The following is a 27,860-nucleotide window of genomic DNA, read 5'->3' on the forward strand; positions in this document are numbered from 1 at the left end:
ACATTCACAGCTCAGCTTCCCACAGTAAGGGGGAACAGTGAGAGAGAAATCACTGCACAGCAGAAGGGGGAGAAAATATAATAAAAATCAACCACACTTTAGAACCAATTATTACTGAACTTCTATATTTTTAGACTATTTATTAGTTTATTCCAGAGCCTTAAGAAAAATTGACTTGTATCTTAGAGAAGTATATGAATTTCATTGTTAAACTACAGCTAAGGGTAAGCATGGGTCAGGTTAATTCAGCAATAGCCCTATTCTGAAGGGGTAGCCAAAGTCTAAGGAAATAAATTGAACAAGGGCAGAATAAACTCAGCATTCAGCAGCATGGCATGAAGGAGTAATCAGAAATCAGTCTGAGGCTTTCTATGATTGCAGCAAAGTTCATAACATACACAAATTTAAGGTGAGGGAGAAGCAGCAAGAAAACAAACGAGGCTGTCACTGCTGGCAGGGGGACACGATCCCTGGTGTCACTTCTTTGGCTTTGAGCTCTGGCCTCCCTTTGGATCACCTCCCTCCTCCATTACCCAGGTAGAGAGAAAGCTACATACAGGAGGTAGCAGCCGTGATTTTTTTAATAATCCTTTTGTTTTCTCTTGGCTGATTCACAACTCCTTTCAGTTTTTTTTTTTGTTTTTTTTTTTCCTTTGGTTTCTTTTTTAACAAAGCCAATTTTACTATCCTAGCAGCACTAGCCCCATCCTAAACAATTGGGTTTTCTTTAACTTGAGTGGAGAGACAAGCCAAGAAAAATGTCACTCTTGACGATCAGGGCATCATCTTTATGAAGGTCAGGAACAGCTACTCTTCTCCCATCCCCAGAGGGTGACTCCACTCACCATTACCACTGAGAGCAGTGGCTGCACAGCTGGGACTGCTGGTGCCAAACTGTGCCAGGGCCCTGCACATCAGACATGACTGAAGAGCCCAGAGTCACAGAAACAGTGAGAAGTTCCTGTCCTACTGCACATCACTCTTGTGTACCCCTGACAATACCATTCCACACCACGTTTGGCATTTACTTCCAAGCTTGGCTACAGTGAATCCACCTGATAGCAGGGTTTTTCTCCTGGAATAAGGCACTGTAGTGTAGGAGCACCTGAGCAAAACTTGGAAGAGTTTACAGCTCTTGCCAGATTACCTTTGGCTCTTCTAAAACAGGCACCCAAAAAAAGCACTTTAAAATGAGGAGGTGGGGAGGCAAAGGGGAAGATAATAGATGAAACAGTGCGGTTTTAAAAAGCCTTCAGGCAAGAAGCTTGATCCTTTTAAATCGTTCCACTTGTGTTTACTTATCAGGGTGCCATTGGAAAAAAAAAATAGGTCTGTCTTGGCAGGGGAAGCTGGTGTGCCATGCAAAAAAAACCCACTAGTTTATGGTTGTCACTTCACTGACACGTTTCTACTCAAACCAGTTTTTCCTCAAAAGCAGATGGTTGAAGTGAGTCTCAACTCCAGCCCCCAGGATTTCCTCTTGTTTGACACTGATGCCACCGAAAGGGAAACCCTCCTTTCTTCTCCCCATTTCCCAGGTCCGATTTTTGTCTCCACAATCAGGCGACATCTACCTTAACACCTCTGCGTGGAGAAACTTATCTGAAACTTTCCAGAGCTCCCTGGAGCCTCTGCCTCATTAACTCTTTATTTCAACGCATTTTATGAATCCGAAACAATGTTTTCGAACGCCGGACTTTAGACGTGACAAGGAACACACCGGTTAATTTAGGCGATATTTTTTACAGACGTATACACATATATATATATATATGTAAAAAAATAAAATTGTCTTGGTAAGAAATATTGTGTAAGCTGATTAAGAAACAAGTCCCCGGAAGCTGTGCAACACAGCAAGACACACTGGCTGTAGAGCTGACACGGGGATAGCTAACTGCTTATTTTCAGAATTAAAAAAAAAAACAAAAACAAAAACAAAACACACAACAAAAAACACCCCCTAAGACCATTCTACTTAAGGCCATTCTACTCGAGAAATAAACCTGATTCTTTGCTGGAGATTGCAAGACGTTGTTGAAGAGGCTCCTCGTCGCCGCTCGGCCTCAGTTGGATTTCCTCTCCCGCTCTCGTGCGGTCACGAAGTTCAGCAGGTCGATGGCTGTGACGATGCCAAACACCATCTGCCTCTTGCTGGAGGCGCCATCAGTGTGATCTGCGTGGAAAACAAAGGGAATTCTGGCTCTAGCGGGCACAAACCCACATATTCCACTTGGTTTTAAGGGCACTGCTCGTAAAGGCAGGAGCCAAACCAGCCCAGCTCCACGTGGCAGGGGCTGGAGCTGGTGGTCACTGGGGACCCTGGAGCACAGAGGGGGGACCCAGATGGCATCCTGGCCAACAGTCACAGAGGAAGTGGAAAGGATTTTCTGTTCAGAAAGGCTCTCAACAAACCTGAAATGCTGTGGAAGGAAGGGTAAGGGTCCACCAGATTGATTCTTTTTGACTTGAAAATTCAAACCACACCCTCTGCTATAAAGTGTATTTTCCTCATACATTAGTTTCTGTGGCTCTACTTGAAACAGTTGCAAGTGACATTATCCCACTGGAACCAGGGGCCACTTGAATGGCCCAAAGGAATCACATTTTGAGGAGGAAATGTGACACTACCATCTCCATGCCTCGCTGTCAAATACAGAGTATAAAGATCACAATACAACATTTTACCATTTATATCCAAAAAACTCAGTAACCATTTAATCTTTGCTGCATTGAGAGCATAGATGGAGGTGATTTTTTCCATTGTGAGCATAAGCCTTTGACCTGGGAACCAAGTGGCCACATGACCTCTGGCCCCTTAACTATGGTCTAAGTTCCCTGTGTCCTGAAGTCTGGCTGTACTGAGATGTTTAGTCTACTTTATACTCAGTTTGTTCAGCCAGCTGGATTGCCCTGGGCTTTACATTTACTCAATCTCTGTTCCACTGCAAGCTTCCAGTGAGATTTTAGGTTTATAAATAGTTCAGCACAGAGCCAAGAGCACATCCTTATGGAGATTATCGGGAACAAACCCAAATTTGATGTCTGTTCTTCTCACAGTTATAATTGAGATAGCTATCAGATAAATTTATCTGGTGAGTCCTAATGCTGTTTTTAGTCTAGTTTCTCAGAGTTTGTAATTTTACAGGTTATCTGCTACAAGCAAGATGAAACAGGAAAAAATATTATTCACATGTAACGGTGATATACCCCCAGCTTTGAAGATTTATTTAGTCATTTCCAGTTCATAAAGAAGGCAGTTTTGAGAAGGATGAAGAAAAGCAGAGTTTGGAGGGTAAACATCAAGTGAAGTTAAGTTTAAATAAAATAAACAGGAAAAAGAAATATTTTTGGGACAGCGATGTCAGTGCCAACATCTAGATCTTACTAACTTCTGTGAAGTTGCAGCAATTTTTTTGCTTTAGAAAGACAAAAAATTGGAGAGTAGTTAACCTAGCAACCACAGAATTGAAGAGCTACTGTCTAACTAAACATGGAATGGTTTGGGTTGGAAGGGACGCTCAAAGACCATCTCATTCCAACCTCTTGCCATGGGCAGGGACACCTTTCACTACACTAGGTTGCTTTAAGTCCCATCCAGCCTGGCCTTGGAACACTTCCAGGGATGGAAGTTAGTGTTAGCAGCACATAGTTATGGAGAGAGAAGGAGAATTTGGCTTTTTCAGAGCTTGTTTACACATTTGCACTCAATTCTTGTCACCACTCATAGATTCCCTCTCATGAGGCACAAGTACATTGTACTTACACTGAATCTGCTCATGAACCACTAGAGCAAAGTGGTCTATTTCCAGGATATGAGAGAGTTTCCCCAAGTTGTCTTTCAGGTTAATCTGAGGAGAGAGATACACAGCTTAAATAAAACACTCCTTTCCTATGTTTAGTGGTTGATAAAACCCACACACTTCGTGCAAAACTAAAACCAGCACATCAGCATTTGCTCTCATCTGAAGTACTGTAAAACGCCAACAAATCAAGGCCAACTTAAAAGATCAGTTTTCTTTGTTTCTAATTTCCAAGAAAAGGAAGCACTCACTACATGAGGTTACTCACTCCGATTCCCTAAACGTAACGAATATACTGAATGTCTGAAAAAAATGTTAATAATAGAAGAAGGTCAAGTGTTCCACGTGTCTTAACAAAAAAAAAGTTACTATAAAACTCTTTATACTTGGTGATTTTCTTCCAGCAAGACTGGGAAGGAGTGAATGGATCAGGCTGCAAATCACTGTGGAAGTGAATACGATCTTCAAAGGCAGCAGGTGAAAAGCCCAAACAAGCCAAAACCAAAACCAAAGGTGAAAGATTGCTGAGCTAACACTGTACTCAGGTGCAAATCAAGGAACTGAGAGTTAAGAATTCATTTTTAGTGAAGTTCAACTTGGCTAAGACTGAACAAGAAAGCACCCTCTGTTGACCTTCTGAATCACTTCACTAATCACCTGCTGTGAACATATAAAAAACTGCATAAAACTGTTCTTAACATGATTTAACGTACTAAGCAGCAGCCACAGGTCCATTATCCAGGTAACTCTCCCCATGCAGCACCCAGCACCTGACATACTTTTATTCAAGGGGATTAAAGGAATTCACACCAAGGAACATCTTGTGCAGATTCAAAAAGCCTTTACTCTGCAGTGGGCTCAGCCTGTGAGTGAGGAATAAATGCCATGGCATAAACAGCTGGGCTGCACTGGAACACACAGCTCTGCCTCCATACTGGGAGCTTGAAGATATCAAAAAGATTCCCAGTGTTTAAGGGACCAGCACAGTGAGGCACCAATCCCTAAACTTGTGGGACAGGCAAGGAGCAGGGTGGGAAATCTGGATTTAGTGGCTCATGGAGTCACCTGTTGGTCACCACTACTGACAAACAGTTTTGTGCAAATGTACGTGCAAAGCCCAGCTTTTGAACCCGGGTTCAAAGCTCTCTGAAGGGGTAGAGCCCCTTGCCATCAGACTGTGTATCAGGGATTGGGCAGGCTCTAGGAAAACAGCCTAAGCAGCCCCTTGGCAGCACGGGGACAACTATGAAGACATAAATATCTTTTGAGAGGCTTAATGGATATTTAACAGAACCCCCATGGAGTTTTCATTTGTCTCACTAGTGCTCATTCAAGCTCCCTAAACATTTTACCATGAGCCTTCCCACATTTAGGCATTTTTAAAAAATTTACTAAGTCTTTAAGGGAATGAGTCTACACACATGGTACTATACTACACCATGGAACTAACACCTGACTTCTCAAGGATGCTCCTCCTCTCCACTGGCAAACAGCGCTTGTTTGGGTTGGCAAATTATCCTGTGACTGGTGCTTCAAATTCCCAGAGCACTATCCTACCAGGGACTTTGAAAAAGCTGTGTCCATTCCTTTTCCACTCTAAGAGACTGCCACAAAATAACTGTGGTGATCCTATCAAAGAAAGCTTCCCACATTATGGAATCACAGAACGGCTGGGGTTGGAAGGGGCTTTAAAGATCATCCAGTTCCAACCTCCCTGCCACGGGCAGGGACACCTTCCACTAGACCAGGTCCATCCAGACAAGTTCTTGATCAACTTCAGAGCTGGGGAGTTCACAACCTCTCTGGGCAATCTAAAAAAGCCAGAAGATACAAAAAGATGCCTCTGCCTTGGCAGCCACAGGCTAAGCCTACCTCTTATTCATGCATGCCGTGGTATCCTATGTGGGATATGAGAAGTCATTTCAGTGGCACAGGTGATCTGTTTTCCCAATTTCACCACTAAACAAGCCAAATAACCTTGACTAAAGCGGTAAGAAAAGCAAAACCCACAATACTTCTGAGGTTATGTGCATTTAGCCACGTTTCTCCATCAAACCATCAACTCGAATAGGAAACAACCAAGGAATGATGCCTCCAGTTAGCATGTTATCAACACCACTGCTTGCGTCACTCCCCTTCCAACCTCCACCAGAAGGAAATACCAGAACTGAAGGGAAAAGAAATGGTTAAGCTGCTCTTCGCTGAAGAAGCACAAGAAACTTCAAGCTGCCCATGGCAAAAGCCACAACCTCAGAAGTGCAGAGAACTGGCCGGTGCAGCCGACACCAGCGTAGCCACAGGAACAGTCGCACACCACCAGCCCCAGAAACTCCCAAGGTGTCCAAGGGAGGGAGAACACGAGCTAAGCAGTTGTGTGTTACGCACCACATATCCACATGATGCTTGATTATCAGCCTGGGAAGGAAAAAATAAATTTACATGTGTCCACAAAGAACCGGCATCCTTGCTCAGCCAAAGGGACCTGGTGGCTCACGGACTGAGCAAGAAGCATTACACACACTTGCAGGGCACAGCACTTCATCTACTTTGAGACAGTCTTCAAACTTAAAACCTGGCGAAAACTAAGTCAAGGACCCCATGGTAAAATCAAAATTCTTTCCTGCAAGAGAACCAAAGCAACAGCAACACTCCTTATATATTTTAGAAGAGTGCCCATACAGCTGGGAAGTTGTGTTACCATAGAATCACAGAATGGTTTGGGTTGGAAGGAACCTAAAAGATAACTAGCTCCAACTCCCCTGCCATGGGCAGGGACCTCTTCCACTATCCCAGGTTGCTCAGAGCCCCATCCAGCCTGGCCTTGGAACAATTCCAGGGATGGGGCAGCCACAGCTTCTCTGGGCAACCTGTGCCAGGGCCTCACCACCCAGCACACTGGAAGGACTAACACCAAAATTCACATATTTGACAATATCAGCTTTCAGCAGCCAACCCCTTCCACAAACCCCTGCTTCAGCAAGGCATCTGATACGTAAGGCAAAACATTGCTTGTTTTCAGCTGATGCAGAAATTATTTAGCTGAGCTGTTTCAACATCTCCCTGTCTCTTTCCCTGGACAGTTACACATTGCCCACGTTTGTGCTGGGGTTTTTGGGGCAGGAGGAAAGGACAGACACACTGGAAGAAAGCCTGATGAAGTAATGGAAGAGCACAATACAGCCACAACACAAACCTAGGAGCTACTGAGTGATCTGGGATAGGGTTTAGAGTATGCCTGTGCTCAATAACAGCTGCTCTGTATGGTCCCAGGTAAACCTTACCCAAACATGATGCCACTGAAGTGTTGGAACACCTACTCCAGTACTTCAGACCAGAGAACCAGGAGCTGTACAATATACCTGCCTACCTGTTGAAATTGCTTGTAGATTACTTTTCTGACTTCATCAGAAGGCTGAACTTTTCCAGCAAGCAGTGAGGAAAGCATGTTACCCAGGGTAACCATGCCCAAAATCACCCTGGGGAGGGAGAGAGAGAGAGAAGACAGGGCTAAGCAGCACAAAAGCCTCAGGTGTTCCTGTAGATAAAAGCATCCACTCTCAGCCAACATGGAGAAGTCAGTTCAGCTACATCATGGTAATAATGCAACATTATTGATGGTATACTTGTATTCTGTGTCTCTGCAGGAGACAGAGTCCAGTTCTCAGAAGTTCTGGAGACGCACACACAAGTCAGCAGGTGCTGTGGGTGCCCTTCTGAGCATCTTCGTATCTCTGCTCCTTGTACCTGCAGAGCTTCCTGCAGTCTCAGGGAGCTTCTGAAAAGCACCAACTACTTCATTGTTTTACACCCTCCTCTGGCCTTTTGAAAGGTGTGACAGCCCATGGTCACCCCAGTTTTTCTCATTCCCCTTCTCCCTACAAGTATCTACAACAATTCATTCCTTGATTTAGCACTGCAGTTGGACAGTAATTGAGCAACTCTTATTCAGCCTGTCTGCAGGAGACCTGCAGGGTAATAAGGCAAATTCCAGCTTGCTGGGGACACCCTGAGTTATAGGGGCAACTACAGCATTGCACTATTACACGGTGTTCTGAAGAAACTGGGTGAACACTGTGGTGGAACTGGGTAAGTTTGGGTTTGGTTGTTTCAAACAAGAATTTCTTTGCTTTCTCAAGTTAAACAGTTATTATTAAAACAAACAAACAAACAAAACAAAACAACTACATTATCCTGCAGAGACACACTGAGTAAGAATATCATAATAATCATTAGAGTCATGTGAAGAGCAGGACACTCCTGGCGTGACAACATCCCAAGTCCAGCATTGGTGTGTTTAAGAAACATTTCTGAACTGTGTTACTATAACTGAAAAAAAAAACCCCATGAGTGAGAGGATATTATGCTTCCAGCAAGCACTTCAAAGACACCCCTCAGGACCTGGTGAAGGAAGTGATACATATGGATGAATAGTGATATATGTGGACATACCCAGATTCATCAACAACTGGTACCTGGTCGAATCCCTTCTCCCGGAGAATTTCGACAGTCTTTGCACAGGTAACAGTTGGAAGCACAGTCAGGGGAGCAGAGAGGCTCAGTTCCTGAACACTGATGTTCCACCACCTGGGGACAAAGTTAAAAAACAAACCCATGCAAGATTTATGGAGAGAACAGAACCAGCTCTTCATGCACAGTCATTTCAGCACCACAGAAATAACAAAAGGCTGCAAGGAAGAGTCAGGATTCAGCCAGAGTCAATAAAACTTCAAGGTTCTGAAGTTTTATCCCCAATATCAGAAAGTCACTGAAGTGTGAGAAGGCTTGAAGACCGAAAGTCTTTTCCTCATTTCATCGACTTTCTAGGATTAGACAGTTAGTGGAGAGAACTAATCCCCCCAATTTCAATATTTGTATCTTACACAGAAAATTTTGTGCTCCTACTGAAAGACCTACCCATATTTACAGTCATTATAGGCAACAATTTAGGGAAGATTACCTTCTGCCTCTGCAGATTTGCAGTTGTTTGTGCTCAAGAACTCTGATCTCAGAAGGGTTCTTTGGATGCTACTTTTTTTTCTATTATTCCATACAAAAAGAAGTGATTAAGTACCAAATTTTCATCTGCTGCCATGCAACTCAAAGCAAAATGTCGACTAGTTTAGGCAGATTTGATTAATAGTTGCAATTATACATCAAGACAATGAAAGATTAGCTAAATCAAAGGAGTAGTGTAAATTCAAATTAGCTTTGTATTAGCAACTGCCATAAACTCGATTGAACAGACTCATGAAAACCCAAATGGATCTCATGGATTTACCAGGGTTTGTTGCCAAGGTCCTCTTCTTTCATGAACCCTTTCTGAATCATCCATTTGTCACTCAAAAACTTGGACCTGGAAAATCATTAGGAAGTGAAAGGCTCATTAGCAGGTTGAACATCTGACAGCAAACACAGGCAACTGTTTACAGCTCACTACCACTAACAACTAAAGGGTAGCTGAAAACAGACCATCATTTGCTATCCAAGCTTACCAGGAAAATATTCATAGGAAGAAAAAGGAATCCCAGAGGAAACAAAGTTCCAACTACATCCGTCCCTTGCAATACAACAGAGACACAGCCTGGAATGGAGATGTGCCAGGCAAGGTCTGTCTGCAGCTTCTAGTTGTTTCTAGTTTCCAGTATTGAGTTGGATGCAACAAAAGTCAGGAAACACAGCTAAAGATACCACGGTTTGGGATATGCTTCAGTGCAGTAGGAGAAAAACTTCTCAGCACAGCTCAAAACCCTCACACTTCCACCTGTGAACTCACCCTGACAGTGGCTGCTGCTGCAGGAGTGCTGGGCTCTGCTGTGGGCACAGGGATGGGATAATACCAGTGGTTCCCCCATAAATAACAGTGAAACCAAGTCCTTTGCTGTGAAAGATGCTAACCAGTGGTGATTGCCTACTGAAATGAGAGCTCAGCTTTCAAAGGGAAAATGTCTACTCCACGTCAGGCCCTTTTTAGATACCCTGGAACTTGTGCCCCAAACACGCTCCTGGGTGATATGTGACACAGGTATTCAAATTGCCACTGCTGTAAGGAGGTCTGAGGGACTCCCTCACCCCTTTCCCAGGGAGAAAACCAGCAGGCTCTTACATGTAGTTCCTGATAGAGTCAGGGAAGATGACAACACAGCGCTGACCCTCCTTCAGCTCCTTGGCTGCCTTCACAGCCACAGACATGGCACTGCCTGAGCTGCCACCTGCCAGAACACAGAGCAGAGGCAGAACTGTCACGCCACAAGTGAAATGAGAACGATCAAAAGAGGGGAGGAGAGAGAGTGAGACAAGCCCAGAGCGAGGAAGACAAGTTATAAGGTGGAAGGAGGTCTCTCTGATCTGCTCAAGGCTTCAGCCTCCCACAGAGAAAGCAAAAGGATCCACATCTGCTCTTACCACACAGCAGCCCCTCCTCTCGGATCAGCATACGAGCTAAAGCAAAGGACTCCTCATCATTGCTCTTGTACCACTGGTCCACCATCTGGGAAGGGGCAGGAAGACAGAAACAGAGGGCTATTTAAGTGGGGAGGGACAGGGGAATTACACAACCAGTGTGAATTCAAACCCATGCTCTTTGAAGTGACAGCTGCCCTAACGAGCCATGTGCCTGGGTTTCCATCCTCCAAATACCAAGTGTTTTGGGTTTTTTTTTTGCCAAGGTAAGATGATCACACCAGTACAGCAGGCTCCTTATTGGAACCTCACTGTGGGAACAGGCTGAGAGCTGTTCTGCCCCTCCTGGAGGTCTTCCCAGGGACACAGGCTCTGCTCAGGATGCTCTCTTTGTCCAGGAGGGGTTGGGATGCTTTACTGGAGACTTTTTTTTTATTGGTTAGTTGGTGGTTTTGTGTTTGTTGTTGTTTTTATTGTGTGTAGTTTTGTGGTATGTTTTGTTTGGGTTTTCTTTTAAATGTAAAAATAAATTTGTTCTAGGAAAACATTATCTACTCACAGCCTTTTGACCTGGCACAGTAAAACAAACGTTCTGAGGACTGTCGATGGAAAGAACAGGAACAGGAATAGTTCTGTCTCCTCGTCCTCTCATTTCACCTCAAAGGAATATTTCCCCAAAGTTTTTCCCTCTGCCTTTCACCTCATTCCTGAATCCCACCAGAGGGCAGAGGGCAGCAGAACCAAGCAGCGCGACTTACAGATCTATCCAACACCGTGGGGACAAAATCGTATCCAATTCCTTCCACTTCATACGTTGTCTTGTCAGTCTTGTTCAGCGATTCTGGTGCAGCGAGGATGGAGCCCTCAGGATCCACACCTATGATCTGGAGAAGCAGTTTCCCCTCAGGCCACTGTGACTCGCTGCTTTTGAGGACACAGCACGCGTGAGCACCGGCCTTGTCGCAGCTGCTGGTGTCACATTCAGCCAAGCCAACGGCAACAAATGGTCTCCTACTCATTTTTTCTGGCAGGATTCACCTCCCCTGAGAGCAAAACGCTTTGCTGCTTCTGGCAACCCATCCCATCTCTTCGGGATGTGCGGACACCGAGGGGGCACCCCTTGTTCTGTGTGGGGGTTTTGCTTGTTTTGAACAGAACACACAGGGTTTCCCCAAGACAAGACTGTCCATTCACTGGTCAGCCATCATTACAGCCAAGATATCTTGGGCCAAGTCTAAGCAGATCAGTTTTATTTTCTTTACCAAGCCCTGCCTATGTAGGAAAATGTTCACGATGGAAGCGGGATACCAAGTGAGGAAATCTGTGCAGAGACAGTTACACCAGAGAAAACCTCAGCAGCTCCAAAAAAGTTAGTGATGACACAGTCAGACAGGAAACACGAGGCTGCAGAGTGTCACACCAGAGAAGGTGGTGTGCCAAGTGGAGCAGTGTGAGGTTGACCCCACTGGAGAGAAATGCATTAGGTTTGTCACTTACTTTGCAGCCTGGACACTTCTCCTTTAGCTTTCTGGAGATGCCAGTGATAGTCCCTCCCGTGCCAGCCGTAGCCACCAGCATGTCCACCTTTCCTGTTTGAGGGTGAGGGACAGAAGGCAGTTGTGAAACCTCCAACAGAATGACGGATTAAAACCCCACTTACACCTAAGTATGGAATTTCTTCGATAAAAGCACAGCAAGTGGCTGAAAAGGGCAAGATAAGGCCCTTTGCTTCCCAAAAGCTGTTATGAGACCTGCCTTGAGCCCACATTGCTCAATCCTCATTTACACCAACAAGGGTTTTGAAATGTCCATCCAGGGGCCTGGCAAGGCACCAACTTGTGGCACTTTGGACACAGCTGGAGGTGGCCCATGAAGCTGACAGCTGCAGTTTTCCTGTTACTGTATTTGTTGATACATTAATTCTCTAACTTAAACCAAGCAGCCCATTATATTAGTTAATTAGCTGAATGAGTGCCAAGAGCATGGGTTAGGCATCCACGGAGAGAACTTTTAACACGACTACTCTCCCATTTTCCAGTGAAAAAGACTGTTTGGTCACTTAGCACTGAGAGTGAATGTGGATGTATTTTATCCCTCTGTCACCACCTACAGTTTCCCTGGTGCATCATCCACATGACAGCTTTGTTAATTAAAAAATAAAATTAAATTTTTAAAAGGTCACCAATTCACACACAAAAACAAATGCTTACCAGCCAAGAGAATAACACCCCACCAAGCAGGGGCAACTGAACAGTGCCTGGCCTGTGAGGGAAAGTAAATACAAACAAGTAGTCTAAAGCTGGAACTCATCTGGACTCCCAATTTGTGGGATGGCAGCTTGTTAAAATGGACTCACTTTAACTCAAAGTTTGTCACAGAAAGACAAGCCAAATCCTCTGAATAGTCAGAGTTTTAGGAGGGAGGAGAACTCTTCACATGGTCCTCACCTTAATGAGAAGGAATTTAATAGCTGATTTTCTTATCAGAGGGTCCCATCAGAAACTGTGCTGTGTAACATTCTTATAAGGCAGGTCAGTAGCCTCCTACATGACTTAATTCTGCCACCTATGGAAATGCCCAAGGGGTAGACTGCAGCATCCCATGGAATATCTCCCACAGCTCTCAAACCAGTGAGCCCAGCTGAAGCTCTGTGCTGCCACAGCTCAGTCCCCGCTGGTTCTCCAGCTCAGCTGCCCAGCACCAACGTGGAAGAGATCCCTACGGAGTGAGAGGGTTCTGCTGCTGACAGCTGCTACACAGGGCAGCTTGTGAGAACTCCTAAGTGAAGAATCTTCCAATGTATTGGAGTATTTGGTCTGGGAATGTCAAAATGCCTATTTCTGTACTTGGGATCAGAGAAAAACAAACCCTATTTCATAGCAGTCTACCTATGCCTTTTTTTTTTTTTTTTTTAATAAGGTATCTTAAGCTATCACTGCTTCCTCCACCTGATCACTAGCAGAGGAGTATAAAACCCAAAGAATTCTTCTTTAATGGAAAAAAAACTACTGTGACTACTGAAATAAGGTAATTCTCCAATGACACGCAGCATGTGTACGGGATTTGCTCTGTCAAAATCCATGGATTTCTCATCCAGCTCAGGTCTCATCCTCCAAGAAAATAACAATAGAGCTACCAGGGACTGGCTGGGGAGGGGATTAGCAGTGGAGCAGACATACCATCACACTGCTGCAGGATCTCCTCAGCTGTGGTGTCGTAGTGTGTCAGGGGATTGCTGGGATTCCGGTACTATGTGGGAAGACAGAACAGACGTGAAGACAAAAATTCACACTGTGAGGCATTTCAAGAACACATCAAACAATCTCCAAGCCCCACAACAGCTACATACACTCTCTGCAGACCGTTTCCTTATCTGTGTCCTGGACCTAGGCCCGAGGGGAGATACAACCTTCCCAAGTGACCTAATTTAAGAGTAGTTCTAGGGTGCCAGCACCCTCCAGTGCCAAGATCAGTCTTGTTTGTGGGACAGCTACTTTGAGCAACGTGACTCCTGTGTCCATTCTTCCACACAGGCCTGCCAACTTAGTGGAAAAAGACATCCTCAAGCGTTGCAGTTTTGGCAAGCACTGGCTCGTTGCTGCTCTCTAGTGACCACAGAAACTTGCTGGCCTGGAGCACAGCTCAGCTACAGCTCCAGATCTGGGGCATCTTCTCCTCCAGAGACACACGTAGGGTGTTGAACAGTCAACCAAGCACATTAAGGAACAAAGCTGCCACTCCTCCTCCACACTGCCCTGCACCTCCTGCACCCTGGCTCTCACCTGGTCTAGGATGTGCGCGTTGGGGATCTCGTTCTTCAGCCTCCACGCCACTCCCACGTGGGACTCAGGGGAATCAAATCTGGCAGTAGTTGGGGTCCTCACAATCTCAGCGCCCAGAGCTCTCAGGATATCCACCTGCAGCAAAGAAAGGCGGTCACAAAGCCCCAGAACGCTCTCCTGGCGCAGAGACCTCACTGGATGAAAGGCAAAAGAAAACATCCTCCCTTTCACCTGGTCAGCAATAGCCTTCTCAGTGGTTCTCCTATAGCCTGAGCCACTGAGCCATGGATTAAAACCAAATGGCATTAAGGATTTGAACTAGGCTTTACTGGGGAGCCAGGTGTCAAATTCCTCTTTCTAGTCCAGGCCTTCATGCCTGTAGGAGCTATTACTACCACACTGAGAAGCCTCATTCAGCCAAAACACCCTCTTCTCTCACACCAGTCACAAATTCTGCACTCCAGCAGTGCTGTAGCCCAGTATTTTGTGTTTTAGTGTAAATTACATGTATTTATCCCCTCCTCTGGACACAGGCAGCAATGGAGATCCTCCAGGGCCCTGTGCACCTTTCGACTGTTACAAAAGCAAGAAAGATTATGATACCGAGCTAAGGCAAAGCCTGTCTTCAGAGGGGAGGGAGAGCTTTGGTGCCACGTGGCAGTGGCCATGTGGTACCTCTCCCTCCAGAGCAGGTAAGAGCAAGCCATGGTTACAGGTAAGTGGAGGTAAGTGGAAGGCAAGGCAGCTTTTCCTTCCCCTTTGCTGTTGTGGTACTCAGGTACTTGCCAGTACCACCCAGTGAGGAGCTCAACGAGCTCCCTCACACTCAGCCCTGAGCCCTGAATATTTGCAGAGTACTCAAAGCTTCAGCACTGCCTCCCTTCATCCTCTGCTCAGCGTGGGACAGCTCACCCAGGGACAGGCAGTCACTTCCATGTGCGTGGCAAATCCCAAGTTCCCTTGACATTTGTATTTAAAACAGCCATGACAGCTTTCAAAGTGACAGTGCCGTGGGGATGGGTCTTAAAATACATTTTCTATCCATGGCTAGCCAGCCTGGATTTCTGTGGGCGAACAACAAGCCCCTCAGCAGAGTTCTGCCCAGCCAACAACCTGGAGACCAAGAGCCTCTATCTTTGCTGTTAAAGCCACAGCACACATCTGCACCAGGAATTCTGCGAGTGCAAACACGTTTGGGTTTTTTTTTTTTTAATTCTTGAAAAGAATTAAAGCAGGTCTGACCTTCTCCATGCTCATTTTCTCTGGCATCACGATGATACAGCGGTAACCCTTCACTGCCGCAGCCAGGGCCAGCCCAATTCCTGGAAGCAAGCAAAGACACGCAGAGCACACAGTGAGGAGCAGCAGAGAACAAAAGCCACAATGCCAGCTTTGGCACGCCCCTGGATTTAATCAGATTTTCACCAGAGGCTCGAACACGGTGCCTCTGGAGGGGTGGCAAACGGAATGTTTCAGTCTGTTGGGCAGAACTGGATTTACAGATGCTGCTCGTTCTTTGAGGTTCACAGCCAAGAGAAAGCTTAGCCAAGGGTGGGGAAGCTTGGCATGTGCAAACTGCTGGCTTTGCCACATGCACATCACTTTCCTCCTGTCTCACCCACTCCCATTTTTACAGAAGGAATTTGGGAAAGAAATGTGCTTGAAGCTACAGAAGATCAGAGTGATCCCTCTGATGCTGCCAGAAGATCATCAGAGCCTTTTGCATTAAACACATAGTTTGCAATGCACTGAAACTAAGTCCTTTCTGGAAAGAAATTATTTAGATGCTGTTTGTGATTGAGGTTCTAATGCACTGGGTAAACTTGCTACCACAGTGAAGTACCCTGACTGTTAGAGACAGACACCTCATTCTTACTTCAAAAATCTGTACCTCCAGCCTGATTTCTGCCTTCCAGCTGGTCATTTGCTGTACCTCAGAGAAGAGAAGCTCACACCTGTTATTAGATCACCTCTCTGCAGGATAAGCTAAACAGATCAAGTTGGTTGATCATTGTCTGAGGTCAGACTGCAAGGCAGCTCCCCCCCTGTGCTGGGTGCAGGACCAACACATGCAACTTCTCCTACACAGAGACCTGCTTGTTCAAAGCTGGCTCTGTTTCTACATGCTGCTGGATCACAGAGAGGTAAAAAAAAATAACAAACCCTAATAATAAAACTGTTACTGCAAGAGAAGCTTAACTCACACCTCAAGTAATTCAAGCAGTGTTTAATATATTTGGGGGGGGAAAAAGCAACTTTTCTCAGTGTATTATAGATAAATATGGATGCCCAAATACAACAATAAGACAGCAAAGGCCTCCCTAAGGCCACAGACTGAAGAGGAGCCATCCAGCATTCTTCCTTACAGTCTGTGATGAAGAAAGAATTTTGAGACCTGAACTCTAATACTTTGTACTTTCTGCTACTGAACTGGAAATGCAGCAAACATCAAAACAGGACTTTGGCTGAGGGAGAAGCGGGATGCAGAGAGGACAAAAATATAACACATTAGCTCTTACTTTCAGCATACTCAGTAGCCCTGAGCAGTAGCCTAGAGCAAATTATAATTGCCTCAGGTTACTGCCTGCCCTGGTCTTTGCTTTTATATGAAAAAGAGAGGCAGCATTCTGCAGCAATTGTCCTGTATCTCCTTCAGTTCTGCCTTTTCGGATTCTGTGGCAAGGAGAATCATTTATCAGGTACTGACCCAGAAAGCAGGATGTCACAGTGTGACCTTAGATACTGGAGGAACTCAATGCATATGGATATTTTCCACTGTGTATTGTTGTTCAGGCAAGGGGTACAGCCACATTCACAAAGGTTTCAGTTCACTGCACACCCCAAAAAACGGCTGCTGAGGCGACAGCAACTGATGTGACCTCCCAGTTTTTTGTGGAAGGCAGATCAGCTCATCACCCCAGTCCCTTCAGTAACAAAGGGTTGAACTGGACCAAAAGAACAAGAGAAGGTCTGCTTGGCCTAATATCATGCAACAGTGGATGGAAGCCCAGGAAGGAGTTTAAGAGCAGGACAAAGCACCTCTCCAGAGCACATCAAGCAGGAGAGTAGCTTGCAGCTCAGCTCAGGAACCTGCTCAGAGGAGGCAGTATATATTTATATTTTATAATATTTACATATTATAAATTTATATTTATATATTTAACTATTTATAGTTTATATTTAAGGGGGAACACTCCAGGTATGTTTTCTTCCCAGGAGCAGAGCAGCTTGAGAGAACTACAACAGCTTTGACACAGGAGCCAAGTTGGATCATCAGATGCTCTGCCCTGGCCCCTGCCTGGTGGGACTGTTCCTTCCTCCAGCCCTCCAAGGAGGAGATGCTGTGGATCTCCTGTGATTTTCAACAGTGGAACCTGCTGAAAAATCCAGGTGTGCAAGGGCTTTGTCAGCAGGCAGTGCTATGGGGGTGCAGCTCATCCCCCACCTCAACTGCACCAACATGGGAAGGGCTGTTTCTCAAACCAGGCCCACCTCACCTGACAGTGGGACCACGGGACTTCCCAAACAGAAAGAATGGGAATTCTTACCAGTCTTCTGGGTGCTTTCCCACCCTTAATTTTAGTCAGACTTGAATTCCTGAATAGGGCCTAAAGACTCTAGTGAACCCGGCCTAAGACTTCTTTTCTTTGAAAGCAAAGAGGCTCTGCAAATTTAGCAGAGCTCCTTCCCAGCTGTTCTGGTCAGCACAGGGCCCTGTAGAAATGTTCCCTGTGCACGATGGAGGAGGCAGTGCAGGCAGGAAGAGATCCCTTCTTCCTTGCACAGGCAGCCTCCATGCTCCAATCTCAAACCCGCCTCTCCCAGGAAAACCCCCACAGCATTTCCCCCCACGCACTTTGCTAAGGTCTCTCCTAGCCCCACCTGTGTTTCCAGAGGTTGGCTCTATGATCGTGTCCCCAGGCTTCAGGATCCCAGCCTTCTCAGCGTCCTCCACCATCCTGAGGCTGATGCGGTCCTTGACGCTGCCCCCGGCATTGAAGTACTCGCACTTGACCACTGGAATCACAGAAACCAAGCACAGCTCTTGAACACAGGCACTTGGCAGCAGGCTGCTGATTCCTAACACCTCTGGAAGAGCAGCTCTGTTAACATGTCTGCCCAGTTCACCTCCCTGCTTCCCAACACCAGAGATGGGGATTCAGCTCACGGCGTCTCCTCTGTTACAGGTCACAACAACAAGCAAGTTGTCACTGGAATCACAGAATGGTTTGGGTTGGAAGGGAGCTTAAAAATCACCTCATTCCAACCCCCCTGCCATGGGCAGGGACACCTTCCACTGGACCAGGTTGCTCAGAGCCCCATCCAGCCTGGCCTTGAAACCTGGTCTTGCCTCTTCCCTGAGAAGTCCCCAAGCCAAAGAGCTTCTGATCAAACTGGAAGTTTCTCCCCTTGTTCAGCTGACACTTTCACTCCAGCCACCCAGTCCCTTCAGTGGTGTTGAACACCACCTTTCTCTGATCAGAACCTCCAGGTATCTCCAGTATGGTTGGGTTTAAAACCCCAACCAAAGAAAAAAAACCCTTCACTGACAGTTTCATCTCTTCAATCATTTCCAGTGATCTTTGGTGCTAACTGCTGATCTGCATTTTACACACACTGATGAATACTCTGAATATGAGAAGCAGTCACAAACTTCATATAACTTTTTAAAATTTAAATGTTCTATGAGAAACATTTTACTTTTTCTGAAGAAATGGAAAAGCTGGAGGAAATCTTCTCATGAAGCACAAACCGAAAGATGTTTTAAATGACCAATTCCAAAAAAACTGATTATCTACCAAAAGAGGAATTTTTCCTCACCATTTCCTGCCAGGTGCCTGCACTCCTGTTCCCAGGGTTACATGACACTATTAACCAGAACTACCTCAAGTTTCTGAAAAGGCGTTTGTTAGTTTGATTTTCTGTGTGCAGCAGTACTCACAGAGTTCACACTTGAGTCCAAAGTGCTTCCCAATCTTGTTGATCCTCACCAAAGGTGTATTGCCAACTTTAGTCAGGATGTTTGGCAGGATCTTCGGAGGCTCTGGCCTGGTACAAATATAAACAAAGCCAGTGTATTCCCAGAAAGAGCCACAGACAGGTCACACAACAACCACAAAGCATTTCTGCTGCTTTTAATTTCAACCACCTTTCCCCCTCCCATTTATCAGGGTGGTTACTTTAGATATTTTACTTTAAAAGAACAACCATGGGACACAAACTCACAAACATCAAGTCCTTGATCCAAAACAAGGATTAATCAGACATTAAGCCAAGCACTGAGGCAAGAATGAAGACCTCTGCACTTTCTCCTGGTACTGAGTAGCTCAGCACTCCTCAGTCAGCTATTTTATAACCAAAAGGCACTAACAGTGCAAACTTTCATCTAGTCAGGGAACTGTTTGCCAGGTCACTTAAAATAAATTTATTCCAGTCCGTGTGCTTTCACATCTGTGGTGCAAGGCCCCCTGTATGCTCAGTCTGGGTTCTGGATTAGTGCTGAAAAGCAGCAAATGAAATACTCACAGAGAGGCATGATGATGTGGGGAGGCAGAGAGGGGTTTCCCAAGCTTCCATGTGCATTTGCTGGGTGTATCAGGGCGGATCCACTGCCTTTCCTTCTCGTTATTCTTGCAGTTCTCATTCTCCACCCCATCAGGGAGAGAATACTTGCCAGCTGCATGAGGGCACGAGTTTGTCTCTGGCTTCTTCTGGGGAGGAAGAGTAGGGATTCCGTTCTGGGGGGAGGGAGAAGGAAAACAAAAACAGAAAAAAGAAAAAAAAAGAAAAGATGAAGGGTTGAGGAGAGTGAGTGATCTGTCTGCCCTGCTGTAAGAGGGTCAGAGCATCTTCGAGATTATCAAAGCCACTCAAGTTCCACACCATGGGAAATCCCCCATTCACATCACTGCCCCCTGCTAAAAGAGCTAAAAATCACGTTGCTAATCAGGAGCCTTTATTGTTGTCTCTCTTGTCCCACCAACTTCTCCATCCCAGTCTGGTGTTCCAGCACACAGTTTTCCTGAGGGAAGCCTGAGCAGCAGCTACCCTGGTGACAGTGTTCAGGAGACAAGTCTCGAAAAAGGCCAAGGGCAAAAAGCAGTTTTAACACCCAAGAACAGGTTCTGCCACTACAAGAGATCCTGAGACTGCATCTGAGACCCAGGTGTTGGGGAAGAAAGCACAGCATGTCTCAGTTAGACTAATCCCATCCTCCAGTGTCTCAGTCTTGTTTTCCCCTTATGGGAAAAAGGTCACAACAAACAGGTATTGTGATGGCCAGCTGATGTTTCCATAGTACTGCGAGGACGGGAAGTTGTTTCAGCATCATTTTGACTTGCCAAATCCTTATCACCAGCACGAGAATGATTTAAACACACCGAGGCATGTGCTCGCTGTAACAAGCCTCCATAAATATCAAGAAAACAGGACTGGTCTCATGGGAGATACCCCGTTCCAAGCAGAGTGGAACACAGTAAGACTGACTGGTGGCTCATTAGAAAGTTGTGCCAAAAGACTCTGTGTTCCTACTTATGGTCATGGAGAACTCTGCCAGAAAGGCCACTGGTTTCAACAGCACCTCCCACCACAGCATTTCAGCAAGGCAACCTAAAAATCCCTCTGGAAACAGGTGGGGCTCTCCCAAATTCTGGTGACAGGAAGGTGGGATAACAGTACTCCCCAAAGGCCAGCGAGTACCTTAAGCACAGGAACAGGCTTGTCTGATACAAACTTCTCCATGGTTTTTGGTGAAGGAGATGGCCCAGGAGACTGGAATTCCTTCAGGAAAGAGTCACCAGACTGGAATCCTCTTCAACACTGCAGAACGCGTAAGTTAAGAAAAAAAAACTATCATGAAAGAGTCTCTCACGGGGGCAAAACACAGACAGCTTTTTCATGGAGAGAAAGAGAAGCTGCAAAACAAAGTGAAGATGACTTGTATAAATAGGATTTAAAAAAAAATAAATCATGCAGCAGAGGTATTGGGCAATATTGATGGAGGGTCCCTTGACCCTGCCCTTCCTGCATTACATAAACTTTCCTGGCTCTGAAAGGGAAGAAAGTAGAAAGCATCTTTTATCCGACTGTCTGCAATTCCATAAGCTTGAAAGCCACACAAAGTAACAGGAAATACTTCAGTTCGCAGGATTTGGGCTTCTAGGGACGCACAGGGGGAAAGGGCTTCACAGTGCCATCCCCAAAAGACCCTGTGCACTGCTTAGGAAAGAGCTTTATCCAGGAGCATCTGCAGAGGCCTCTGAACCCCTGAGGGGACCAAAATCTCGCAAGTTCCTACCCAAAATGAATCAGCGTTGCATGCACAGCTGTAGTGATGCTGGATATCACACAGACACAGCAAACACTTCAGCCTTCTAGGAGGCTTTTTGTTTCAGAAATTAGCAAATATGAAATGGAAACAGTAAGTTCATTTTTCCTGCGCCAGCCAGTTGTTCACAGAGCCTGCCTGCCTCCTTCCCACTGAAGGCAATAATGTGGCTGAAGTCTTGGAAAGCATGAGGGTTGTTTTTTTTCCCTAGTATTTGTTTTATTCATCACCATTTTGCAGCAAAATTCAGCTCTTTCCATTACTGAATTGTGCTGGAAAGGGTCCCCTGGCCTCATCCTCCTTCTTCTGACAGATGCACCCAAAACAGACACAGAGCTGATGGTCTGGTGACACACTGGGAAAAAAACAACTGAATCACAGGCTCGGTGAACTTTAGTATTTGATCCTGTAAGTTAATATGGACAACTAACCACCACTGCCTTGTGCACACCAACTCCCTTCTTGCATGCTGACTTGAAGAAAACTCCCAAAGCACTTAAACAGCCCTCCTTTAGGGGAAAAAAAAAAAAAACCTCTGAAAGGGTCAACTTTCCAGCCTAAGACTTGAAATAATTCTGCTTTGGGGATATCAAGGTTTCCATGCCACCAGAATGGTATGATTTTACTTTATTTAGGTTAACACAAGCCCAAGAGCCAAGGGGGACTACATCCTGTCCTAGACTACTGACCAGGAGTAAACTGAGAGACACCAGCCCAGGAAAGTTAAGATTCTATAAACACATAACAACAAACAATAAATAGTCTTTGTCACCAGAAAGCAGCTCATTTCCAGTTCCAGAGTGAAACCCACCTTTCATTTCTCTTTCTAGGAGGTTCCTGGTTTGCAATTCAGAATATCAGTGGCTTTTTTTTTAGTAAAGAATAAAAACAAACAACCCCAAACACTGGAAAAGTTTCAAGGCTTCCTCTGAGCCACATCCACATGTTCCCTCACCCAGCTGGCACCAAACCCTGGATACAGACATCGACTGCCTCTGCTCACGGGTAACACTGACAACACTGACAAAGTCCATCTAATAAAGGGGCTTTGGTGCCAAAGGATCAAACCATTTCAATGTGCAGGAGGAAAGCAGCAGGGGCTTAGAGACAGGAAACAGCCCATTCTGTTCATCTTCCAGGTTCTCATAAAATAGGAGCACAAAACCTTTAAAAATCACCAATTCTCAGTGTCCTTCAAAAGGGTCTGAAAATTGAGGAGAAAGAGGGAGAAGTTTCTTGCAGAAAAAAATTTAAGAGGTTTCAAGTATTCGTTCTTCGTACTGGCAGCAGGAAAGGAATTATTGTGGCTCTCAAAAAGCTGCATTTTGAAGGATTCCTTCTGAACTGGGCAGGACAATGCCATCTCATTTCTTCTATTGTAAAGCAAAAAAAACCCATAATTCACTAACTGCAACTGCCATCACTTCTTGAACTAGAAAGTAAGCAGAAACTAAGAACAAGCTAGATTTATTGCCTTCAGCTGAGCTGTGAGACTCTCCTGTACTTTCAGAATGGCAATGCTTGATACTTGATCAAAGCTTCAATAATGGGGCTCCAACTCTGAACAAATAACGAGAAGAGGGACAAAAAGCCAACCTCAAGCACTGCCAGCAAAAATCCTAACCAAATACTAACCTTAAGCAACCTAAGTCATTGCTTACAGCCCTTGATGATGCAACTTCAGCAAAACAGGGGGCAGAGGTGGTCTGGGACATCCAAATCCTCCCCCATGATCCTGCCTACAGACCCAAAATGGGCCCAAAATAGGAATCTGCTGCATCTTTCTGCTGGGGAGACCTCTGGGGAACAAAATAAAGGGGGTGAGAAGAAACCCATAAAACAGAGGATGACAGCAACGCCTTTGCTAGCCTGACCCTCTTCTCAGTCTTTTTTTCTGGGAATGAAGACTGGGGAGACAGGGCAGGAAGATGCCAACTCTGCTCCTGTACTGGACACTGCTCAGGAGAGTCCGAGGGAGACAAACTGCAGGAAGAGCTGCCCATCCCCTGGAAAGAAATTCCATCAGCCTTAATTTAGTGAAGGGGAACACTCCCATAACCAGTTGGGGGTGTGGGTAGAGTCTAACTAGAAGAGCCTGACTAACTTCTGCCATTATATCTGCAGAGCACACGAGGCAAAAAAAAAAAAAATTCAGAAAGACAATTTACAAAGCCATTTAAACCTAAGTCACAAAGGGCAGTGGGACATAGAGGTGTGGGATGCAGAAAGTGTCATGGGCAAGGCTCACATCTCTGGATCCATCTCCACAGGGAACCCAAGACCTAAGCTATTTCTCAACTCCTACAGAAAAGGGCTGAAAGCCAGCGAGTGAAATTAATGCCCAAACAGCCTGAGCTGAACCCACTCCACAGATAAGTCAGGAGCTACAGTTTCTACTGTAGCTGTTTACAGTGTATGATATCAGCACTAATGTACTGTACCACTTAAGTATCATGTGTGCAAGGACCCAATTAACTGGAGTCTTGTCTGAAGCACGAACAAGGCTGTCTAAAAGGCAGGTGTAAGAGGTGAATCAGAGAGAAATGCCCCCAGGGCTGACTGCTCAGCAAGAGATGAGATACAGAATTCCATTATGCTGAGAATGGGAAACTTTCATGAGGTTAAGCAGGCACAAGTAAACCATCACAAAACAGTTGTTCTGCTCCCTCTGAGTGTCACAGGGTCTTAGGGGGCTTTAGGATCTTTATAGATAAGCAGATGGAGCAGTACCCACAGGTTGGATGGGTACACCACAGCTATAAATGATTCAGAAGACAATTAGACATTTTGGGTTGTTTTGCTGTTGTGGTTTTTCTGTGAGAGTGTGGGAGTGTGTCCTTGCTCCTTCCTCAGGAGCAGGCAGCCCTCACTCCTGTGTCAGGAGATAACAAAGGATCTAAAATAACTGCAAAATGAATTAACAGCACTGAGGTTCTAGGCAGAGATCCTTCAAGAATCCCAGGTCTTATTTCCATTTCCTCCTACAGAGCAGATGGGCACATGTATGTCCTCTCAGTGATCACTTTTTTCAAGGCCAGAATGACATACTTCTAATATTCCTGATAGAAAATGGGGCACTCTGTAACATTGCAAAGACTCAACTTCAACAGCAAAGCAACTTCCACTGCTGTGCCAATTGCTACACCAGAAGTCAGCCAGGGAAAACACGAAAATGTTCAGTTTGCTCCCCCCCACAGAAGGGAAGCTGTGCCTGCAGCCCTAACCCAGGTGTCCTCTGGCACCTCCACGTCCTGCCTTCACTCCAACCCTGCCTGAACTCACCTGCTAAGTCTTCTGAGTGAAGACTGAAGTCTTCAGGAGCTCAACAGCATGAGAGAAAAGCCTGGAGAATGCTTTATCTGCATTTTTATCTCCTGCAGTCTGAAGCTTTCGTTATTTCTTTCCCCGCTTTCTACTTTAGCGCACCAAGATGGACCAACACGGGCAGCCTGACCAGTGCTTTCTATCTGCTGAGCTCAAGAGAAGCATTACAGGTGAGAAGCTCAGGGATCAAGCAAGCAGCCCAAAGTGGCGAACAGAGGGAGCTGGAGCTCTGCTCTGGGATTCTGAGAGGTCTGTGACACAGGCAGAGGCACAGCTCCCCCTCCCCGGCAGGCATTACGGTGCCTCCCCGCAAGGCAGCACGGCTTTTGTTAGCCCAGGGACCTCTGATAAAGGCTGGCAGAGAGCTGCTGGCCACCACTGCCCGGGCAGGTTCTGTGGGAAAGGCCACAAGTGCCACCACTCCGGCTACACCCGCGGAGCTGCCAGCAAGGCACCCCCGGTGCAGCTGCCGTGTGCCCGGCCCCTGTGCTCACAGGCAGCTTTCCCAGCTCACAAGCAGGCTGCAGGCACCTGCCAGCCCATCCCACCTCCCTGGCAGGCTGCCGTGCTGCCAGTGCCAGGTCAGAGACGTCCCAGGGCCTGCAGAGCCTCCTCCTGCCTCTGGATACCAACCAGCATCCTTAGAGGCACACTCTGGCTGCAGGAGAGCAGGCTGGGTGACCCACACGGCAGAGGTCATGGCAGGACAACAACAGCCACCAACCAGTATGAAAAAGGGCGGCAAACACCCCAATACTGAACCTTCTCCAGCACCTAAACTGCACTTCATCAGTGGTGATCTCAGCACAGACGTTCCCCTGCTGAGGAATTACCAGGCTCTGAGCAGCTCTCAGTTTCCCAGGGAACACCTTTCCTCTCTGGCACGAGATCCCCACGTTTCAGCTCTCTCCACACTCTGTTTTTTTCCACCCTTCCGCAGCGCAAGCTTTGCAGAACACGGAGGTCTCACGCCACAAATCAGCAAACAGAGCCGCTGAAAGGGTAAACAGTGTGAGCAACCACGCTGGAACAGGGCCCAGCACTCCGTGGTCAAAGGCTTTAGGATCAGAGAGACACACAGCAGACCAGGTACTCAAACAGGAATAGGAAGGAGAAGAATCACTTGTCTTTCAAGTAGTGGCCGGTTCCATGTGCCAGCAGCATTATTAACGCTGATATTGAGCAGATCTCTCAGGTCCTATGAAGTTCAGACCCCTCCCGATTGGGGAAAGGCAATATATGAAATAAAATTATAAAATGTAAACGAAAAAAAAAAAAAAAAAAGAAAAAAAAGCTTCGTGGTCCACTGCATTAGCCAAACTTGCCAAAAAACACTGCAAGAGACCCTCGTGGTGCCCGCGAGAACAACGGACAACAAACCAAGCCTTGGCCGGAGAGCTGGTGCCAAACCCAGAGAGAAAGCCACAAGTCACAAAGTCATCCTGTGAGCCGGCGTGAGACGCCGAGAGCCCACCTCTGCTCCTGCTGCTCCTTGCTCGGGGGAGGCGCTCCCGGCCTGCCCGGGGCATCCCCCGCTGCTCCCGGGGGTGGCTCCGGGGCTCCCCCCGCCCGCAGCTGCCCCTTCCCACCCCTTCCCTTCGGTACAAACACAGCACAGAAGTCCAGCTGTGCGGCAGCACCGCACCCACAGAACCGCAGAGCGGGTCAGGTTGGAAGGGACCACATCTGTCCCAGCCTCCCCGCTCGAGCGGGGCCATCCCAGAGCACGTGGCACAGGATCGCACCCGTACGGTTCTGGAATATCTCCAGCCAGGGAGACTCCACACCCTCTCGGGCCAATCCGTTCCAGCCCGTGGCCCCCCCAAACCCTCATCCCACCCCAGGATGGGGGGCACGGCCGCCCCCCAGCTCTCCCCACCCCATCCCATTCCCGCGGATGATGCAACGTGCGGCCACAGGGATGGGGCAGCCGCTGCCTGTCCCTCCCACCCCGCCCGCGCTGCGGCCGCCACCTCACCCGCGCGATCCGGGACACCGCCGCGGCGGCGATGGGGATGAAGATGATGATGATGAGGAGGAGTAGTAGGAGGATAACCAGGCTGAGGATGAGGAGGGTGAGGATGAGCAGGATGCGCGGGGGGTTAAGAGGAGCGCACGAGCCGCTCGGCCACGCCCCCCGCTCCGCCCTGACCACGCCCCTTCAGCCCCGCCAAGGGGCGGGAGCGGCTGCGCTAGCGCTGATTGGTCACTGTGGGGGCGTTGGCGCGTCCGAGCCAGCCAGTGGGAGGGCGGAGCGCGGGAGGGGCGGGACCGGCGGTGTCCAGGGATGTCCAAGGATGTCCAGCTGTGTCCAGGGATGTCCAGCTGTGCCCAGGGATGTCCAGCGGTGTGCAGAGATGTCCAGTGGTATCCAGCAGTGTCCAATGATATCCAGAGATGTCCAACGGCATCCAGGGATGTCCAGGGATGTCCAGCAGTGTCCAGTGTTGTCCAGCGATGTCCAATGATGTCAATCTGTGTCCAGCAGTATCCGCTGATGTCCAGCGGTGTCCAGTGATGCCAAGCGGTGTCCAGCAGTGTCCAGTGATGTGTATTGATGTCCAGTGGTGTCCAGCAGTGTCCAGCAATGTCTAGCAGTGTCCAGCAGTGTTCAGGAATGTCCAGCAGTGTCCAGTGGTGCCCAGCAATGCCCATGGATGTCCAGAGATGTCCAGCAGTGTCCAGTGGAGTCCATCAATGCCCAGAAATGTCCAGCGGTGCCCAGATCGCTGAGGGGAACTGGGGGGGGATATGCCTGGGTTTATCCACAGGATCTTCCAAAACTGTGTCCAGTTCTTGGTCCCTCAAGTCAGGAAGGACATTGAGGGGCTGGAGCGAGTCCAGAGAAGGACAATGGAGCTGGTGAAGGGTCTGGAGCACAAGTCCTGTGAGGAGCGGCTCAGGGAGCTGGGTGGGCTCGTCCTGGAGAAAAGGAGGCTCAGGGGAGACCCTGTGACTCTCTGCAACTCCCTGAGAGGAGGTTGTAGCCAGATGGGTTCGGCCTCTTCTCCCCAGCAGCCAGTGACAGGACAGGAGGACACAGTCTCAAGCTGTGCCAGGGGAGGTTTAGGCTGGACATCAGGAAGAATTTCTTCACATAAAGGGTGATTCGACATCGGAATGGGCTGCCCAGGGGTGTGGTGGAGTCACCATCGCTGGAGGGACTGACTGTGGCACTCAGTGCCATGGTCTAGTTCACGAGGTGGTGTTCAAAGGTTGGACTTGACA

At 47.1% G+C, this 27,860-nt stretch overlaps 1 protein-coding gene across 3 annotated transcripts; it reads right to left on the bottom strand.

Moving 5' to 3' along the window:
- Positions 1-1,288: 1,288 nt before the first annotated feature.
- On the bottom strand, positions 1,289-26,691 carry LOC114067807 (cystathionine beta-synthase-like). Of its 3 annotated transcripts, none has more exons than XM_027903902.1 (17): positions 26,611-26,691; positions 20,681-20,800; positions 19,508-19,719; positions 18,924-19,030; positions 17,864-17,998; positions 15,224-15,303; positions 13,982-14,116; positions 13,379-13,448; positions 11,697-11,788; positions 10,955-11,083; positions 10,203-10,284; positions 9,904-10,009; positions 9,079-9,153; positions 8,273-8,384; positions 7,168-7,335; positions 3,764-3,848; positions 1,289-2,173 (listed from the first exon to the last, which is right to left on the bottom strand). In XM_027903902.1, exons 2-17 carry the CDS (start codon positions 20,720-20,722, stop codon positions 2,064-2,066), a joined length of 1,740 nt encoding a protein of 579 aa, XP_027759703.1. In that variant the 5' UTR covers positions 20,723-20,800; positions 26,611-26,691; the 3' UTR covers positions 1,289-2,063. The 3 variants fall into 3 exon arrangements, 2 of the variants coding, with proteins under 2 accessions (XP_027759703.1, XP_027760486.1); XM_027904685.1 differs by having other exon boundaries at positions 7,168-7,276; positions 8,250-8,384; XR_003573695.1 differs by lacking the exon at positions 1,289-2,173 and having other exon boundaries at positions 7,168-7,276.
- Between the last annotated feature and the right edge of the window lie 1,169 nt (positions 26,692-27,860).

The sequence above is a fragment of the Empidonax traillii genome, unplaced genomic scaffold (assembly GCF_003031625.1).
Source record: "Empidonax traillii isolate 1590-97213 ecotype Southwest subspecies unplaced genomic scaffold, ASM303162v1 scaffold1:size7828297, whole genome shotgun sequence".
Lineage (NCBI taxonomy): Eukaryota > Metazoa > Chordata > Aves > Passeriformes > Tyrannidae > Empidonax > Empidonax traillii.